This window comes from Macaca fascicularis, chromosome 16 (assembly GCF_037993035.2).
Source record: "Macaca fascicularis isolate 582-1 chromosome 16, T2T-MFA8v1.1".
NCBI classification, from domain to species: Eukaryota; Metazoa; Chordata; class Mammalia; order Primates; family Cercopithecidae; genus Macaca; species Macaca fascicularis.
In genome coordinates, this window is record NC_088390.1 from 55,999,153 (window position 1) to 56,020,154 (window position 21,002).

The 21,002-nt window shown below is 44.8% G+C and overlaps 1 protein-coding gene across 2 annotated transcripts; it reads left to right on the forward strand.

Annotated features, from left to right (window-relative positions):
* The first annotated feature begins 4,277 nt into the window (after positions 1 to 4,277).
* Positions 4,278 to 19,581, forward strand: ANKRD40 (ankyrin repeat domain 40). Of its 2 annotated transcripts, XM_065531343.2 has the most exons (6): positions 4,278 to 4,672; positions 12,056 to 12,204; positions 12,896 to 13,381; positions 13,806 to 13,925; positions 15,654 to 15,835; positions 16,657 to 19,581. In XM_065531343.2, the coding sequence occupies exons 1-6, from the start codon at positions 4,539 to 4,541 to the stop codon at positions 16,801 to 16,803; spliced, it is 1,218 nt and encodes a 405-aa protein (XP_065387415.1). In that variant the 5' UTR covers positions 4,278 to 4,538; the 3' UTR covers positions 16,804 to 19,581. The 2 variants fall into 2 exon arrangements, with proteins under 2 accessions (XP_065387415.1, XP_005583782.2); XM_005583725.5 differs by lacking the exon at positions 13,806 to 13,925.
* Positions 19,582 to 21,002: the final 1,421 nt, after the last annotated feature.

Consider the following 21,002-nt stretch of genomic DNA (forward strand, 5'->3'; position numbering starts at 1 on the left):
TTATGGGCTTGCGCCACCACACCTGCCTAATTTTTGTATTTTTTAGTAGAGACAGGGTTTCTCCATGTTGGCCAGGCTGGTCTCGAACTTCTGGCCTCAAGTGATCCACCTGCCTTGGCTTCCCAAACTGCTGGGATTATAGGCATGAGCCACTGTGCTCGGCCTTCGGTAGTTCTTGATAGCAGTGTGAAAACAGACTAATATACCTACCAAACATCATAACTTAGCCTAGCCTTAAGTGTGCTGAGAACACTTACATTAGCCTACAGTTGGGCAAAATCATCTAACACAAAACCTATTTTATAATAATGTGTTGAATATCTCATGTAATTTATTAAATACTGTACTGAAAATGAAAAACAGAATAATTGGTTACACGAAGTAAGGTTTCTACATACTTTTGCACTTTTGTGTATCACTTTTGCACTGTTGTAAAGTAAAAGAATCCTAACTGCAACCATCATAAGTTGGGAACCATCTGTATTCTTCCGTCTTTGGCTGTCTTCTTTTTAAAAATTATTTATTTACGTACTTATTTTAAGACAGGATCTCACTGTCAGGGTTTCACTGTGTTGTCCAGGCTAGTCTGGAACTCCTGGGCTCAAAGGATCCTCCTGTCTCAGCATCCTGAGTAGCTGGGATAACAGGAACAAACCACCATTCCTGGCTGTCTTCAGCAGTTTTTTTTTGTTTGTTTGTTTGTTTGTTTGTTTGTTTTTGAGACAGTCTTACTCTGTTGCCTAGACTGGAGTGCAGTGGCACGATCTTGCCTCACTGCAACCTCCACCTCCCAGATTCAAGTGATTCTCCTGCCTCAGCCTCCTGAGTAGCTGGGAATACAGGCATGCACCACCACACCCGGCTTTCTGTATTTTCAGTAGAGACAGGGTTTCGCTGTGTTGGCCAGACTGGTCTTGCACTCCTGACCTCAGATGATCCACCCTCCTCCGCCTCCCAAAGTGCTGGGATTATAGGTGTGAGCCACCACGCCCGGCAGCAGTCTTCTCTCAGCACTCACACAGACTCCCTTGGGGCTATCTCTTCTATTCCCATGACTTCAGTTAGCACCCTTTGCTGACTGCCAAAATACAAATCACCAGCCCAGATCGCCTTCCTAAATGCAATACCCATTCACGTAACTGTTTACTGGTTTACTGAACATTTAAATGAAAATCAGAAGAGAAAGCACAGGCTCAGAAATTGAACTTGAGTTCAAAGCCTTGCTCCATCACAAACTACCATGTATAGCATTGGGCAAGTTTGTTTGTTTGTTTTTGAGAAGGAGTCTCACTCTGTTGCCCAGGCTGGAGTGCAATGGCATGATCTCGGCTCACTGAAACCTCCGCCTCCTGGGTTCAAGCGATTCCCCTGCCTCAGCCTCCTGAGTAGCTGAGATTACAGGCACCTGCCACCAGGCCCAGCTAATTTTTGTATTTTTAGTAGAGACGGGATTTCGTCATGTTGGCCACGCTGGTCTCAAACTCCTGACCTCAGGTGATCTGCCCGCCTCAGCCTCCCAAAATGCTGTGATTACAGGTGTGAGCCACTGCGCCTGGCCAGCATTGGGGCAAGTTAATTACCTCGCTAAGCCTCAGATAATAACAATGGTCCTGTTTTACAGAGGGGTTGTTGTGAGGATTAAATGAGATAATCCACGTACAGCAGTTCCTGCAGTGCCTGGCAATGAGTTGATAGTAGCAGATAGTAAAGAGTAGTAGTAATTAAAAGGTCCTCGGAAAGCTCAAGTCAGCAGATTCAAAAGTGAATTCATGACCAAACCTCAAACCTTCTCAACATCCTTTGTCTCAAATCTCAATAAATCACACCACCATCTAATCAGCCAGAAACCCGAACATTATCCTTGTTTCTTGACCACCAGTGCCCTCCCACTCTGCCAGGTTAAGTTTCCCTAACGTAAACCTTGTTGTAACCCACCTATGATCCAATGAATGTTTAAGATGTCTAGGCTTTGCACATATCCATTCATTCAATCCATACAACAATCCTGCAAGGTGGGTGCTACTATTATTCCTATTTCGCAGGTGCAGAATTTGAGGCACGGGAAAGTTGAGTAACTCATCCAAGATTATACGAGTGGCAAAGCTGGCATACAAACCCAGGCAGTCTGGCGTCTATCTCCATGCTCACTACCATTATGCTACGTTGTTTCTATTGTAATGCATAGCACATTCTATTGTTCGCCTTGTCTCCCCTGATAAACTTTTCTTCGAAGTCAAGGACTCTGATTCATTTGCAGCAGCATCCTCAGTGACTAGAACAGTGCCTGGCAAACAGTACATGCTTAATACAGTTCAGTGAATTAGGTAGTTCCCTAGAGACAAGACAGAGTAGAGATAAATGGACGTAGTAATAGAACAGCCAGCAGGTTACATTCAGTTATATCCAGAATCAGAAGTTTTGTTTGTGGATAAAAAAAAAATTTTTTTTATCTGAAGATAATAAACAGAAGACTGAACTCAGAGTAAGTAGAGGTTGAGTTTAAGAAGATCTACTAATATTTATGGATACAGCAGTTGTGTAGGGTACATGCTATAATCCTTTTAAGGAAGGGACATTTGACAAACTCTTATAAAGAGAACTCATAGTCTTCGGGGTGCAGTCATGAACAATTTTTTAAACTGCATTAATAAGAAAAAACAACAACAACAACCACCAAAAAAAAAAAAAAAAAAAAAAAACAGTCCAGGCGCGGTGGCTCATACCTGTAATTCCAGCACTTTGGGAGGCCAAGGCTGATGGATCACATGAGGTCAGGAGCTCGAGACCAGTCTGGCCAACATGGTGAAACCCCATCTCTATTAAAAATACAAAAATTAGCCAAGCATGGTAGCAAAGGCCTGTAATCCCAGCTGCTCGGGAGTCTGAGGCAGGAGAATCGCCTGAACCTGGACGTAGAGGTTGCGGTGAGCCGAGATCGCGCCACTGCACTCCAGCCTGGGCAACAGAGTGAGACTCTGTCTCAGAAACAAACAAACAAACAAAAACAACACGCCACTACCTACTCCCATGTCACTCAAATTGTGTTGAGGACTCCATTCTAGTGCCATACACATCACTTTCAGATGGAGTATCATGCTGGACGTGAGAATTAAAATTTAAGTTGGGGGAACAAATGAAAATGTAAGCTCAAGCAGGGTTACAATTTGCCGTGGGGGTCAATTTCAGTGTGCAGTCAGTTTATATTCAGCACCACCTGGTGTGCACTGCATACTGTGTAAATTACTGTATCATACTAAACAAACAGACATTGGTTTTTCTTAAACTGTAGCAGGAAAAATGCTTGCTGTGCAGATCCTAGCAGTCCCAAGAGACGGAAATGAAAACTCCATGCCTAAATTTATCCCTTCCTATTTCATCTCTCCCTGTTCAGGCCTTCCTCCCTTCCTCCCCAGGGCTATTTCCTTAATCCTGACCCCATCTGCAAAGTTCCATCCTGTGCCACATCAGAGGATCTCTTTGGGGCACCTGGGCTCAGCAAAACAATATTTCCTTTTTCTCCCACTGGGTATAAAACAGTGCCAACTGAGGCTCTGAGCCTCATTAGATAGATCGGGCAAGATGTCAAGCAAAATGCTGTTTACATGTACACCACAGCTCTTCCCAGAGCACTTGGAATCAGGACCAGGACACCTCCAAAGCCTCTTAAATGTTTTTCCTTTCTTTTCTCCTTATATGGCCTTCATGAAGAGTAACTAATTACAATCTGTAAGCAGTAATTACAGTTCATAAACTGTGAGCACAATATAAATATTTTTCCTGAAAGCCAGGTTAGAAGAAATCCTGTCTAAAATGAGATGTAAAACAACAACAGTTGAATTAAATATTCTAACTGAATTGTCCCCAAGCACTGTCAAAAAGAAGAGTGTAATCTATCTCTAATAATGGGCGTATTATAGTAGGATCGTTTTCAGCCCATTTCCCCATCCTGCTGGGCAAGATACGGAAAAGGAGCCAACCAAACAGGGAGAAAATAAACAACAAAAAACCCCCAAATCCCAACAAAAAGAACCCACCAATTATTTTGGATGCCTGGTAAACAGCCTGCACCAGAGGATAAGGCTTTTCTGGCTCTCAACTATGCTTTTTTCTCTTTTCATGTGCCTTGTCCTCCTCCCTTGAAACTGCGGGGTGGGGAGGTCTAAAAATAGTCAATGAATCATGGCAGATAATATTGTGCAGTAGTTACATAAACAGCCAGCCTGGGCGCCGGAGCCCTGGGTCGGAACGGAAAATATCTGGGTCAGGGTTGTCACACTGAATAGGGTCCCCCGGAGCCGGCCTTCGGGAGGCGCGGCCGGGGAGGAGGCCTGGGACTGCGGGCCGGGAGGTGCAGGGGCGGCCTGCGGGAGGGAGCGGAAGTCCCGGGACGGGCGCGGGTAGCGGCGCGAACAGGGCGGGCGAGCTCCACGCTCCCTCCCCATGGCCGGGAGTGGGCCGCGGCGACGGCGGCGGCGCTGACAGGCCCCAGGCGGGGCGGGGCAGGCGGGCCTGGGCGGGGGCCTGGGGCTGAGGGGAAGATGAACGCCCTCCTAGAGCAGAAGGAGCAGCAGGAGAGGCTGCGGGAGGCCGCAGCCTTAGGGGACATTCGGGAGGTGCAGAAACTGGTGGAGAGCGGGGTGGATGTGAACTCCCAAAATGAGGTCAACGGCTGGTAAGTGGGGAGCGGGGGAGGCCTAGGGTCAGGGCAGCCGGTCCGAGGCGTGGGGCAGTCAGTCGTGACCTGGGCCCAGCGCTGTCCCCGGACGCCGGGGCTACGGCGAGGCCTGCCACCTCGGGCCTCCGAGATTGTGCCCTCTTGAGGCCAGCCCTGGCCCCCATGCCTCGTGCGGTCAGGAGCGCGTCCTGCCCAAATCCAGGCCCACGTGGTCCACTCGGGGCAGCGCCCGCTGGGACTCTGGTGCCCTACACCCTTCCCCCGCGCCCCCGGCTCACTTGGTCAGAGCGGTGCTGGAGGCTGTGATTCTCAGCGACTAAGCGTTGGAGCTCACCCCAATTCGAGTGTTGAGTTAATTTGCCGTAGGTGCTTCTGGAGAACACATCTTGCAGAGCTAAAAGCATAAGCAACTGATCAAATACGAATTTTATAAACTAGCACGATTTCCTTAGCCAAGACCAGGAAAAAAACAACAACAACAACACACATTTGCATCACCATTCTGCTTCTCTTTTGTTTCACTGCAACCGAATTGCAGCTGCTGCCTACAGTTGCCTGTTTGAGGGAAGACTCCATTTGTTTATCCTATCCAGTGTTTTCTTTCTTTTTCTTTTTCTTTCTTTTCTTTTTTTTTTTTTTTTTTTTTTTTTGAGACAGGACTTGCCCTGTCGCCCAGGTTGGAGTGCAAGGGCACGGTCTCGGCTCACTGCAACTTCTACCTCCCCTGCTCAGGTGACACTCCTGCCACAGCCTCCCAAGTAGCTGGGAATATAGGTGGGCGCCACCACACCTGGCAAATTTTTGTGTGTGTGTGTGTGGTATTTTTAGTAGAGGTGGGGCCAGGTTGGTCTCAAACTCCAGGCCTCAAGTGATCCACCTGCCTCGGCCTCCCAAAGTGCTGGGATTACACATGCGAGCCTACCGTACCCGGCCTGTTTTCTTATTACAATTTCAAATACAGAATGTCATCCAAGACTTTAGATGTCTGCCTGCAGATTGAATTCTTCCCAATTAAATAAGGAGTCTTATCTTAAGATGTTGCTGGTGGTCAAAACAAGTTACTGAATGTGGCATTATTCCGCCCTCTGTATTTAAAATTTAAAATTTTGATTCAGGTAATGCTTAGCCAGACTATTTTGCTAGCTTAGAGTTGAAGTGAGTTGCACTTTGGGAGGCTGAGGTGGGCAGATGAGGAGGTCAGGAGATCAAGACCATCCGGCCAACATGGTGAAACCCCATCTCTACTAAAAGTACAGAAATTAGCTGGGCATGGTGGTGTGCGCCTGTAGTCTCAGCTACTTGGGAGGCTGAGGCAGGAGAATCACTTGAACCTGGGAGATGGAGGTTGCAGTGAGCTGAGATTGCACCACTGTACTCCAGCCTGGGCGACAGAGTAAGACTCCACCTCAACAACAACAAAAAAAAGTGAGTTTACTTTTTTTTTTTTTTAAGTGGAATCATCCATATTGGAACTGAAAGGGGTAATGGAGAGAGGATCAACCCCAGAGAATAACTTGCCTTAGGCCACATAACTATTAATATGATAGTACCAGAACCATGGTTTCCAGACTGCCTCAAAAGTCTGTCTACCTGGGCCTGGCGCGGTGGCTCACGCTGGTAATCCCAGCACTTTGGGAGGCCGAGGTGGGCAGATCACGAGGTCAGGAGTTCAAGACCATTCTGGCCAACATGGTGAAACCCCGTCTCTACTAAAACTACAAAAATTATCTGTGGGTGGCGGCACGTGCCTGTAATCCCAGCTACTTGGGATGCTTCGGCAGGAGAATCACTTGAACCAGGGAGTCGGAGGTTGCAGTGAGCCAAGATCACACACCTGCACTCCAGCCTGGCGACAGAACGAGACTTTGTCTCAAAAAAAAAAAAAAAAAGTCTGTCTACCTGGCAGGACCTGGTGGCTCACGCCTATAATCCCAGCACTTTGGGAGGCCAAGGCAGGAGGATCACTGGAGCCCGTAAGTTTGAGACCAGCCTGGGCAACATAGCAAGACCCTAGTCTCAAAAAAAAAAATTGTCTACCTAATTTCCCTAAAGAAAGCAGCCTGGATAGCTGACCAGAAAGCCAGGAAACAGAGGATACTACCTTTTTGTTCTGTTTTGTTTACAGGTGTTTGCAAACTTGCTGTTGTGTATGTATCTTTTCTGAGCATTGCTCTGGTTCAAAGCTGTGAATTACCGTTTTGGCACTGGGAGGCGGTGTTGTGTAGAAGGAGCCTGGTCTTTCCTGCAGGGTCTTCTCCATTCCTGCCTAGATGGGACTTTGCCCATTGCTTCATTTTCTTTTTTTTTTTTTTTTTTTTTTTTTTTTTTTTTTGAGACGGAGTCTCGCTCTGTCGCCCAGCCCAGGCTGGAGTGCAGTGGCGCCATCTCGGCTCACTGCAAGCTCCGCCTCCCGGGTTCACGCCATTCTCCTGCCTCAGCCTCCCGAGTAGCTGGGACTACAGGCGCCCACAACCGCGCCCGGCTAATTTTTTGTATTTTTAGTAGAGACGGGGTTTCACCGTGGTGTCGATCTCCTGACCTTGTGATCCGCCCGCCTCGGCCTCCCAAAGTGCTGGGATTACAGGCGTGAGCCACTGCGCCCGGCCTGCTTCATTTTCTACTTGTTCCGGAAGAGTATTATGAGCCCTTAATGAGATGAAGCATAAAATAAATAGATAACATTTATCTCGGCTCACTGCAAGCTCCTCCTCCTGGGTTCATGCCATTCTCCTGCCTCAGCCTCCCAAGTAGCTGGGACTACAGGCATCTGCCACCACGCCCTGCTAATTTTTTGTATTTTTAGTAGAGATGGGTTTTCACCCTGTTAGGCAGGATGTTCTCCATCTCCTGACCTTGTGATCAGCCCGCCTCAGCCTGCCAAAGTGCTGGGATTACAGGCGTGAGCCCCTGCACCTGGCCAGCACAGATGGGGTTCTAAGTGTTTTACGTGTGTTAGCTTGTTCACCACTACCTGGGGACATAGTTACTGTTCTCTCCATTTACAGATGAAGAAACTGAGGCCCAGAAAGAGTAAGTCATTTCCTCACTTTGCGCAGTGCCCCTTCCCAAGGTCATGGGATTGACAGTAACTAGTGGAGCCAGAAAACGAACCGGGTATCTGATTCCAGACCTACCCTCCTAAACACAATGTCTGCCCCATAGTAGGTGTTTAGTAAAGTGAAGCTGAGGTAGCCTGAAGAGGCTTCTTATAGGTTTTGTGTGTGTGTTTTTTTTTTTTGAGATGGAGTTTCACTCTTGTCACCCAGGCTGGAGTGCAATGCGTGATTTTGGCTCACTGCACCCTCCGCCTCCCGGGTTCAAGCGATTCTCCTGCCTCATCCTCCCGAGTAACTGGGATTACAGGTGTGTGCCACCACGCCTGGCTAATTTTTTGTATTTTTAGTGGAAATGGGGTTTCACCATGTTAGCCAAGCTGGTCTCGAACTCCTGACCTCAGGTGATCCGCCCGCCTTGGCTTCCCAAAGTGCTGGGATTATAGGCGTGAGCCACCGCGCCCGTCCTTTTGTAGATTTAATTGGAGGAATTGTCTAATAGGCCTGTCAAATTCAACATATCCAAGATTGAATTCCAAGTCTCGCCTCATCCTTCTACCACCTCAAGCCTGCTCCTCTGAGTCCTCAGCCTCTCAGGGGTGCTCAGGCCAGAACGCTTGTCACCCTGCTTGCCTCCTGCTTGCCTCCTGCTTGCCTCCTGTCTTTCACAGCTGACATCCAGTCAGCCAATTCTATGAGCTTCACCTTCAGATACAGTCAGAATCTGACTACTTCTCACTAACCCTACTACTACGCCTCTGGTACACCATTGTTTCTCTCACCTGGATTATTGCAATAGCTTCCTAGCTAGTGTCCTTGCTCCTCAGCTTATATTAAACAGTCTTCTTAACTAACACAGTGGTCAGAGGAATCCTGACTTAAAACATAAGTCAGATCATTTCACTCTTCTCAAAAATGGCTCCTGTCTCACTCAGTAAAAGCCTACAGGGTCCTACAATTTCTACTGCCTGTTCCCACATCTTCCCTCCTTACCTCTGTGCTAATCTCATGGGATTTGCCCTTCTGCTTACCTTTTTCCCCTGGCCTCCTTGCTTTCCCTGGAATACCAGATAGTCCTGATTCAAGATCTTTGCGTTTTTTTGTCGTCCCACTCTCTTAAATGCTTTCCCTCTAGATATCACATGGTTTGCTTCCTCACCGCCTTCAGATTTTAGTTTAGATGTCACCTTCTTGGCAAGGCTTTTCCTGGGCCCTCAATTTAAACTTGCACAACCTCTGGCATTCCCTAATGCCTTTCCCTGCTTTACTATTGCTGTCACACTTCATCACCACCTAGCGTACTGCATGCTTTGCTTATTTATTTGCTGATGTCTGTTTCCTCTTCTGTAAAATGGGGGGAATGTTGACAATAGTATTACCTCATGGGTTTAGAGGGTTAAATAAGTTAATACATGTAATGCCTTTAGAACAATGTCCAGGCCGGGCGCGGTGGCTCAAGCCTGTAATCCCAGCACTTTGGGAGGCCGAGACGGGCGGATCACGAGGTCAGGAGATCGAAACCATCCTGGCTAACACGGTGAAACCCCGTCTCTATTAAGAAATACAAAAAACTAGCCGGGCGAGGTGGCGGGCGCCTGTAGTCCCAGCTACTCGGGAGGCTGAGGCCGGAGAATGGCGTGAACCCGGGAGGCGGAGCTTGCAGTGAGCTGAGATCCGGCCACTGCACTCCAGCCTGGGTGACAGAGCGAGACTCCGTCTCAAAAAAAAAAAAAAAAAAAAAGAACAATGTCCAGCATGTGAAGCGTTATACCTGTGTTAGCTATTGTTGTTATTTTCTTATTATGAAGCAATGTGCTGGGTAATGGAAAATAAGGTTACCCTCAAAAAACGTACTCTCTTGCATTGCCAAGCAGAATGGTGACTGCTTTCAATTCTTAGTTGATCAGTAACCACAATTTCAGCACCAGTGAGTGATGCCCGGTTGATGAATGACACCCAATACCTCAGGTCTGAAATAGTTTCCAACACTAATAAGATATTCTGACTGCAAATATAAAGCTTAAGGAGTTGAAGTTCAAAGATAATCTATCAATTAGATTGATCCCTAGTCATTCCCCCACATCAGTTGTAATTCAAGTGTCATGCATACCCCTTGGTTTTAAGGACCAAGGATAATGCTTCATGAAGAACTTGAAAATATTACCTGACTGCAGGGACTCTGAGTTATGGCTGCCCAGAGCCACACAGCTCTGGACTGTAAATGATGATGACTAAGGCACAGGGCTGTGGGGGCCATGCTATGTTGACTTAACACTGCTTTACATGGGTGGTAGTTTAGCAAGTTGGTTTGTCCCAGAGTCTCTCAGATCCACTGGTAGTAAATTACCTCCTTTACGCTCAAGCTTGCCATGAACAAGTGATCTACTACTAGCAAGTGAGCATTTTATTTCCAAAAGGGAGCATCTTTTTCTCATCATGCTTCATTCATTTTTGAGGGCTCACTTATCATTATAATTGCTCACTTTTTAAGCCTCTGCCACAGACATCCACACACAAACACACTCAAGGCTGCAGTTTGCCCAGAATCAAGGATAGATTAGATCCTTCTACTTCAAGCAAGGTCCACCTTATCCTTAGTTTACTCATTCGGTACTTTTTTTTTTTTTTTTTTTTTTGAGACAGAGTCTTGCTGTGTTGCCCAGGCTGGAGTGCAGTGGCGCAATCTTGGCTCACTGCAGCCTCTGCCTCTTGGGTTCAAGCAATTCTCCTGCCTCAGCCTCCCCAGTAGCTGGGATTACAGACGTGCACCGTCACGCTAATTTTTGGATTTTTAGTAGAGACGGGGTTTCACCCTGTTGGGCAGGCTGGTGTCAAACTCCTGACCTCAAGTAATCCGCCTGCCTTGGCCTCCCTAAGTGCTGGGATTACAGGTGTGAGCCACCGTGCCTGGCCTATTCAGTAAATATTAACTAAGCATGTATATGTGCCAAGCAAACACTTCCTTGCCTTCAGGGAGCTTGATCAAGACTCTTTTCTCCCAAACTTAACAAGACTCTTACTTTTCCCAAATTAGTAATAATTTTGTCATTGCATCATGAAATACACCTTAAAGGAACCTGGATAATCTAATTCTAATGAACCATAATGTAGAATGTCACTCTGAGACATCAGTGGAATTGCTCCCAGCCAGCCAGACATGCTAACTTTCTGTGAGTTACTAATGCTAAGCCCAGGGCAAATCAGCTTTTTCCTAGAACCATATAAACTTTCCAGATAATTATACTTCCCAGGTTAGTGAACTAACCTTCACTATTGAACATTTGTTCCAAGCTTCATTTCTGTATTTGGCTATAAGAGCTCTGAAGATATTTATCTCAGTTCAATTAGAGAGTTGGTGAAAGAAGACATTTCAAAACACAGGGGCGAGAAGTATTTTCCTTCTGTAATACACATTCAGCTTTGGCACCTAGGGATGGATTTAGTTGCTCTGAATCTTTCATCTCTGTTAAGATGGAGTTTTGCCTGCATGCTAATTATGTTTCTGTATAGTATGAAAATAGTAGCCCTTCAGAGTGTACAGAATTGCTTCCTCTGTGTACAATATTGAGTGATTAGTTTTACTTAAATGAGTCTGATATGTTAGAAGAGCCTGTTCTTGAAGAATTTTGGTTGTTGATATATATTTTTTAAGTACCTCAGGAATTAAAGTATATGTGCAATGCCTTATGTTTACGCAGATGAGGATATGTTTGTAGCCTTCTGGAGAGAACTAAAGAAGCCAACTTTTTAAAAATGGAAATTTGGAAATCCTTTGTGTGTGTGTTAAGGAAAGAAAAGTAAGAAGGAAAAAGAAAGTGAGCAACTGGGATTCAGACAAGAGTATCTGCTGTCATAATAATAATTTAAGTGACAGAGCAAGCTGCTGATAGGAGATGGTTATTAGCCTGATAATATTGAATCTTCAGGTGGCATATGAAGTGAGTTTCCATAGTCCCTGAAAAGGAATATAGCAATATAAAAATATGTTTCAGAGACTGAGATGATCTAATGAGCGATACTCATAGAGTATACTCACATTACCATTGGAGTTCGCCAGCCAGTGAGCTTACCTCCTGGAGGCTATTGAAATTAAAACTCCTAGGTTAAGTTAGTTTTTCTCAGGAACCAGAAATGAGATTTAAAAACAAAATTTAAGCATATTAAATATTTTGATCATCTTCTTTGTGAAAAGTTGAGATTACCAGCCCGGTTACCTGGTTCTAGCTAAACTCTTAACAGGCTTGTGTATACATTATTTACTAATGTTTAGAATCTGAAATCCCAAATCACTTCTCCTCTTTTTCAATCATTCTTTTCTTTGGAACAGGACTTGTTTACACTGGGCATGTAAACGAAACCATGGTCAGGTGGTCTCTTACCTGTTAAAATCAGGAGCTGACAAAGAAATTCTTACCACAAAAGGAGAAATGCCAGTCCAGTTAACATCAAGGAGAGAAATCAGGAAGATTATGGGAGGTGAGTCTGTGTTTGGGGGGAACTTTTGATTTCGTTAGACTCATTGAAGACTTGTGGTATTATTGGCTACATTCTTAATGCTGGTCAAACAACTGTTCTATTTTTTTTCTTTCTTCCTTTTTTTTTTTTTTTTTGAGACAGAGTTTAGCTCTTGTTGCCTAGGCTGGAGTGCAGTGGCATGATGTCGGCTCACCACAACCTCTGCCTCCCAGGTTCAAGTGATTCTCCTGCGTCAGCCTCCCGAGTAGCTAGGATTACAGGCATGTGCCATCACATCCAGCTAATTTTGTATTTTTATTAGTATTTTCACCATGTTGGTCAGGCTGATCTCGAACTCCCGACCTCAGGCTGTCCGCCCACCTCGGCCTCCCAAAGTGCTGGGATTGCAGGTGTGAGACACTGCTCCCAGCAACTGTTCTATTTCTAAAAGCAAATTACTATGCCAAGGTAGTAATTCCAGGTTGTTTCTGGGGAGGTCAGCATTGTAAGGTTTTATTTTTTTATTTGTAAAATTTAAGATAATGATGAACATGGTAATCATAAACCTAATGAAATATTCTTTTTTCTTCTGACCTGCAGAGGCAGTAAGCACTGACCAATGTCACATACCAAAAGACACCACTTCCAAAAGACACCTTTTTTTGGTAATTTTGAAAGGACTGTGTAAATGTTCTGTTTTCTTCTTTTTAAGTGGAAGAAGATGATGATGATGATGACAGCCTCCCCCAGCTGAAGAAGGAGTCAGAACTGCCCTTTGTTCCCAACTATTTGGCCAACCCAGCCTTCCCTTTTATCTACACACCCACAGCAGAGGATTCAGCCCCGATGCAGAATGGGGGTCCCTCCACACCCCCTGCATCACCCCCTGCAGATGGCTCACCTCCATTGCTTCCCCCTGGGGAACCTCCCCTGTTAGGGGCCTTTCCCCGGGACCACACCTCTTTGGCACTAGTTCAGAATGGTGATGTGTCGGCCCCCTCTGCCATACTCAGAACACCAGAAAGCACAAAACCAGGTCCTGTTTGTCAGCCACCAGTGAGTCAGAGCCGCTCCCTGTTTTCTTCTGTCCCGTCCAAGCCACCAGTGTCTCTGGAGCCTCAAAATGGGGCATATGCAGGACCAGCGCCAGCATTCCAGCCATTTTTCTTCACTGGAGCATTTCCATTTAATATGCAAGGTAACCCCTCATCAGCAAACAGCCTCTGCAACAGGGGAGTTGGTGTCCCGAGAGGTGGGATTTAATGAGGTATTTTGGGTATAATTACAAACTTACAGGAATGTTACATGACTAGTATAAGGAACTCCCTTTACTCAAATTCACAAATTGTTTACCTTTTGCCCTTTTACCCTGATACCCTTCAGTATTCTTTCCATTATATCTTTCCTAAGAACAAGGATATTCTCTTTTATTTATTTATTTATTTTTGAGACGTAGTTTCACCTTGTCACCCAGGCTGGAGTGCAGTGGTGTGATCTTGGCTCACTGCAACCTCCACCTCCCAGGTTCAAGCAATTCTTCTGCCTCAGCCTCCCAAGTAGCTGGGATTACAGGAGCATACCACCACACCTGGCTAATTTTTTTTTTTTTTTTTTTTTTTTAGTAGAGATGGGGTTTCACCATGTTGGCCAGGCTGGTCTCAAACTCCTGACCTTAAGTGATCCGCCTCCCTCAGCCTCCCAAAGTGCTGTGATTATAGGTGTGAATCACCGCACCCAGCCAGGTATTCTCTTATGTAATTACAGTACAAATGACCAAATTTGAGAAATGTAATCTTGAGGTAATGCTGTTCCGTAATCCATAGTCCATGTTTAAATTTTGTCAATTGTCTCAAGCAATGCCTTTTATATTCCATCATCTATTATACGTACTGTCTGTACTATTACAGAAATAGTACTATCTGTACTATTGATACCTATCTGGACTCTCTGTACTCCTCTGCCCCCTGCGCCCTGCCCAGGATCGTATGTTGCCTGTAGTTATCATGTCGTTTTAGTTTCCTTTAATCTGGAATCTTTACCCTTTATCATTTTTGATCTTGATCTTTTTGAAGAGTCCAGGCCAATTATTTTTGTGGGATACGATTTTCAATCATTCTTTCTCTACTTATTAGTTGGTATTTTACTGTAAAGAAGGGCTTTCCCTTCTCCTTCATTAATATCAGTATTGACACATATATCTGTATTTTATTCAGTGGGTTATAATCTGTTACTATCAATTTTCAGTTATTCAGGTTATCCTAGATTTGGCCAGTGGGAGCCCCTTCAAGCTGGTTCTTATGTCCCTTGCAGGTGTCTTCATTGTTCTTGCAGCACTGCCTTACTTTCTGGTGCAGCAAGATGTTCCAGGCTCATAGCATAACTTTTCCTCCTCCCACCCCGGAGTCAGTCATTTCTCCAAGAAGCCCTGGTTCTTTTTGGTGGAGAATGGTATTTAGGACACACAGCAAATTTGCCTCCCACTTGGGCCCACCAAGAATGGTATTTAGACACCAGGATGTGGGCACTAGGTGTCCTCATTGCTACAGGTATATCATTTCTTCCAGGCCTGCTGAGAGGACATAGCCAGGAAAGATATCCATATTTCTCTATCAGTGTATATCTTTTTGAGAGTATTAAAAACCACAAGTTCATCCTGATTCTTCCAAATCCAGTCAAATACCATAGGGTACAGCTAGTCTTACTTTTCCTTTTTTCCTAGAAGTAACTCTCTCACTTCCTGTTTTTGAGGAGTTACTACTATAGGTGCTAACAGTGACCTGGGGTGCCACAAGGGGTTCATATACAGGGAACAAAGCAGAACTGCCAAATGTCCAGGGTACTTGACTTGGGCTGTCTTGGCAGCCAGGTTCAGAATAAAGGAGCAGATTGCTTAGTTCCAAGACCTGTGAATAATAAGACCCCTTCCTCATGAAGGTGCCACATTCACATCAAGTTATACTTTAGCTTTTATTAGTAGCTTGTCATTTGTCTCTTTTACTGTCTTTTTTGCAAGGAGTTTCATATTTTACAAATACCTTTAGGTCCATAATTGTTCAATCTTTTTAGGGTAACTCACATCCTGCCCATGCCTTCTTTCCAACCTTCTTCCCCCTTCCCCTGTTCATGTATAGTTTGATACCCAAACCTGTTCTTAAGACTTTGCCTCCTTAGCTCCAATGGCAGAAGTAAATTATCCTTCTACACAGCTGGAATGGCTGCCCCTGCCTTGCTCTTACTTTGTGAACCATAGCCTAAAAGTATGGACAACAATGCAGGAAACTGCTCCAGCAGAGCCAGAACTGGGCCTGAGCAAACCCTGCTGGTTACACTTGGTTTTCCCACCAAACAGGTCTGTTAATCATGCGCAGACCTTTGGCATGATTAAGTGTAACCATCTTCTGGAAAAGATCTTAAATAACGGGCTGTGCTGTGCCAGAACTATTCATTAACATTTCTCCTTTTTTTTCTAGAGCTGGTACTCAAGGTGAGAATTCAGAACCCATCTCTTCGAGAAAATGATTTCATTGAAATTGAACTGGACCGACAGGAGCTCACCTACCAAGAGTTGCTCAGAGTGTGTTGCTGTGAGCTGGGTGTTAATCCAGATCAAGTGGAGAAGATCAGAAAGTTACCCAACACTCTGTTAAGAAAGGTAAGAAAAGTCTGTTAAGCATGAATGGCTGCTTTTTGCATTTGGAAAATACCTAGCTCCCTCCTTCGTTATATGAGTTAGTTGAGGAAATAAACAGAATAGAAAAGGAGCAAAGAATGATTTTCCAAATGTAATCATTTCCTTCTACTAAGTCTATAGAGACGCTGGCTTTTTTTTTTTTTTTTTTGGCAAGTCAAGTGAAGCAGTGGAGTGGAGAAGGAACAAAGACATCTGTAACTGGTGTTTGGCCAGTTACATTCTTACAAACTAGTTGGAAACACCATTGCATTCAGATCAGCCAACAGTGGCATTTTTGGAAGTTGATACCAGAGATAATTTTCTGAATTATCATTCACGTGTTCCTATTTTCAGTTTCTTTAGTGATCTGTAAGGATTAACTTAGTACACTACTAGATGTGCCTTCTGTTTTACAAGTGAAGAACCAAGTTCAGTTACAGAGCAAATCCACATAGATGCATGTGTGGTCCTTCGTACATCTCTGGGTTTTTGAACATCAGGTTTCTGGCTTCTCAGGGCACCCGGAAAACTGATCTGTGCATTGCTTCTCCCTTTGCATAGCCTCTCCCTTCGCAGTGTGTGCTCATGCTGTCGCAGCTGCTGAGCTGTTTTTAAGGGCTTCCACTTTGCAACCCAATCAGCCTGGGGCCTTAGTTGCACTATCACTGACTTAGCCTGCCACAGGGATTTTTTTTTTTTCTTCCAAGTTTTGAAATGAGACAAGATACTGGTATCAATACAGTGCACCAAACATATGGAGACAAGTGGCTCCTGTTAATTTGTTTAATGTATGTTTGTTTTAGGACAAGGATGTTGCTCGACTCCAAGATTTCCAGGAGCTGGAACTGGTTCTGATGATAAGTGAAAATAATTTTCTGTTCAGAAATGCTGCATCCACACTGACTGAAAGGCCTTGTTATAACAGGAGAGCTTCAAAACTGACTTACTAATGCAGCAGGGACTTTTATCACTGAGTATTATGACAGTGTGCGTCACCTCTGGGCCAAGGACAAGCCATTGATCTAAATGCCTCGGATGCCCGGGAGGGCCTCTGGTGCCACTGCGTAGTATATAATAACATCATTCTGCCAAGGTAGGAAGCCCCTGACCCCCAAGCAGCGGTGCCACTCTTCCAAGCCTCTTGGTGCACAATAAACCTATTGCTTGAAGCTTTGAACAGCTGAGAAGTGGTCTGGAGAGGCAGAAGCTGAAGGTTCTATATCCAGTGTGTTTTACGTTCAGAATGTAAGAGAGTTGTCTAAGCAGAAGCTGAGAGAGAGCGGAGCCTATTTCTAGCCACTCCTGTTGACAGTGCACCTGAAGGGCCAGGATGTGTTTTTCTTGGTGTTGCATGCTCACAACTCTCCTGACATTGGGAACTTATGAGGGAGGAAGACTGGGGAAAGCACAGATACTGGACAGATGGATTCTAGTGTGACTTGTGACTGTGAGGTTTCCTATAACATATTTATAAATGTTACTCAGGTTAAAAGTATTTAAGAATACAGTTACCTAATTGTAAATATGCTGTTAACCAAAAGAGCTTTCCCTCCCTCACTTTTTCCTTTGTAAACACTCATGACTGCTTCTCTGTTTCTCGAGTCATCTCTGCATTAACTCCCCTTCGTGGTCACTAGAGGGCTCTCTGATGCCTTCTAAAAGAGCAACTGCTTTTTTACAATGCCTCCCACCCCCACCCCTCCCATAGAGACAGGGTCTCACTATGTGGCCCAGGCTGGTCTCAAACTTCTGGCCTCAAGTGATCCTCCCGTCCTTGGCCTCCCAAAGTGCTGGGATTACAGGTGTGAGCCACTGCACCCAGCCCACTTTTTTTACTCTGAAGTGATTCCAGTCATCTGTGTGTGTAACTGCATCCTATGAGAAGAGCACAAATATTGCTGTTCCATGTTCTCCACTTTCATTTTCCACTACAAATGAAAAGCAATTTTTGAGACTGAATCTGTTGCTATTTTAAAGGTTATTGTGGGAAACTGAGCTAAAGGAGTTAGCATCTTTATTTTTGTATCAAAGATAAAGGTTATTTTGAAACTATTAGGATTTTTACACAATTCTGAAATCTGTTGCTTTTGTAAACAAATTGTTTGATCTTAGTGATCCCCTTACTACTACCACCAATTCACTTCACAAAGTCAGTTATGAGTTGACCAGACTTTGTTCTGAAAAACAGAAACAAAACACCTGATTAAACTCTTGAGTATGGCATAGGAATTTTTTAAAAGAATGCATTCAAGGATTCTTTTTCTTTCCTTCAGTGTCATTAATGTTAAAAGAGCAGCCACTGTTTTGTTGAAACAAACAGCTAAACTTCAGAAATAAGAACTAGCACACTTAGACAAACAGGAGAGCAGGGGTTTGAAGCCAGCTGTGGAAGAGCATCCCTGCTGTCTTAAGAAGCTTTTTCCCCATAGTGCCTATAGTTTCCAAAGAAACTCAACTTCCTAACTGTGTTAACTTAATTTTATTAGAACACTACAGTTGAGTGAGAACGTGCAGAAGATGTCAACGGAAGAGAATGTTGTGCTAAGATAATGGCCTCCTGCTGCTGCCTAAATGCTGAAATGAGGTTGAGATGTTTTTCAAGGCTAACTTCACGGAATCACTCTGTTTAGTGACTTAATTGTATCCCACCAATTACTGCTGGTGACTTACTCACCCTTGTACAGTGTTTGCATAGCAGAGTGAAGTTTACTTATTACCCTCTTTCTCTTCAGTGCTTTAAAGAAGAAACCTTCCTTGTGTGTGTTTTTTTTGTTTTTTGTTTTTTGTTTTTTTGAGACGGAATCTCGCTTTGTTGCCCAGGCTGAAGTGCAGTGGCATAATCTCAGCTCATTAAAACCTCCGCCTCCCGGGTTCAAGCGATTCTCCTGCCTGAGCCTCCCAAGTAGCTGGGATTGCAAGCATGTGCCACCATGCCTGGCTAATTTCTGTATTTTAGTAGAGACAAGGTTTCACCATGTTGGCCAGGCCAGTTCCAAACTCCTGGCCTCAAGTGATCCACCTGCCTTGGCCTCCCAAAGTGCTCTGATTACAGGTGTGAGCCAGGGCGCCCAGCCCCTCCCTTGTGTTTCAACCAATCGGAAGTGAATTTAACTAGATGTAGTAACCTTTTTTTTCTTTGCTTCTAAAAAAGTTACAATTTACTGATAAAGTTAAGTCTGGTTCTATCCTAGATGAAATAAATTCAATATTAATTCATGTCTAAGTTACTTGGGTTAAAACACTTTCAGCCACCCAGATTAATTAAAGTGGAGCAGTGAAGGCCCCTGGCTGGGAGATGGCCTCCAGAGGAGCAGCTGCAGGGCATGTTCTAGGCTTAGCGACAGAGGCAAGCAAGGGACTGGTGTCTCCGGTGAGAGGTGGGTTTGATGTGTCTCTGCCCTATGCTGGTCTCTCTTCTCCTTTATAAAATCCTCTGTGGTCAACTGACTCCTGCGTATCGCAGTAGAATAAGACTGCACAGTTGCTGGTAGGTGAGTTTAAAGTCTTAATCTATGCATTCAGAGAAATATTTTTATATGCTTTGTGTAATTTATAACAAGGATTTTTTTTTTAGCTTTGTTAACTGTGAATTCACCCCTCCTCCTCCACTGCATATTTAAAGCATGTGTTCACAGTGTGTAAACATTCACTGAAGATTTTTTCTTTGTGCATTGCTGACTGTTCAAACATAACAAGTATTATTAAAATTAAATATTAACTGACCGACCTATACGCCTTCGTTTTGGCTTCCTAAACAGCACTATAGTTCTAATCATAGGGGGTTCAAATTGTTGGACAGTCCCAGAGACCAGGCACTCTGGAGGAAGATTAGAAGGGCCCTCTCTCCACCTGAGCCTCCTCCACATCCCGCTCATACATCCCGCTCATACCCTGTCAGTAGCACCTGGGGACGGATATTTTGTGCGGTGTCTTTCCTTCCAGTTCACAGCAGTCGGCTTCATTTCCCTGGAGTAGCTGAGCCAGTTAGATGGAGGTCATCCCCTATTAACCACATTTTTTGATTATCCTATTTACTTTACCCAACTGGGCCTCTCCTTTGGGTTGTCAGCACCTGTCAGGGCCTCAATGAGCTCAGAAGCAAATCCCAAGACAGGAGAGGAAACACAGCCTTACGCTTCCAGATCTTTAGCTGAGAATGATGCTGAATGAGTCTGCTTTTCTGTTGGTTCAGGCCAGCTAGCACCTCACAAAGCAGACGTCAAGCCAGATTGGCCTAATAAATCAGAGAGCAGAGCAGAGACCTTCTCTTAGCACCACGGAGAGGCAGAATAATTTGGGCATTTGTGCTTTCATACTTGCTTTATCACAGGGATGGAAGTCATCTTCCATATACTCATAAACATCCTGGGCAGAAACAGCCTGCCAAAAAAATGCGATTAACCTTTAACAAATGGTCCTGCAGTACAAGCTGACCCAGAGCATATAGAAAAAACCAATCAGAGGATCCACCTCCATCTGTATCTACTGCAAACCATTTAGGGTTGGGGAGAAAACCACCATCACCCACACCCACTCACATCCTACCAAGACAAAGTTAGGGGAAATGAGAGCGAGACAGGAGACCAGAACACTTAGGAACAAGGAGAAGAGATCCATTCCAAATAAAGGCCTGTGCCAGGCGGACTCTGACCTGCAGAAAAGGAACTCTTTGTTGGCTTGCTCAAGAAAACAAATTTAATTCACCCCTCACATCTTGTCTGCCAACCTGGGACTGTGGGTGGCTTCTCTCTGGGCAGGAGGTGGCCTCTCAGCTTCTTTGTGCTCACACATTCAGCTTTGGCTGGACTGAGAAAATGAATGACTTGGAGGCCTCACTGGTTATAGGAACTGTCTGGAACAGACTTCAAAATAAGCAAGGAAGTAAAGCATCATGTACTTCTTAGTCCCTAGAGAAACAGGCGTAGAGGGCTGAGGGATGACATGAACGTGGAGGTGTTCAGAGCAGCTTTCCCAAGAGGCCCCAGGTCAGATTTCAGGGCCTTTCTCACCTTTTACAATATCTGCACAGCAGAGCAGGAACTACTGGCAATTACCCAGGGAATTTTGGCCGTGAAGGCAATATTTGCAGCCAAGAGCTCTTGGGTCTGAAGTTCAGGTAACTACAACCGTGTACATGTGTAGAAAATCT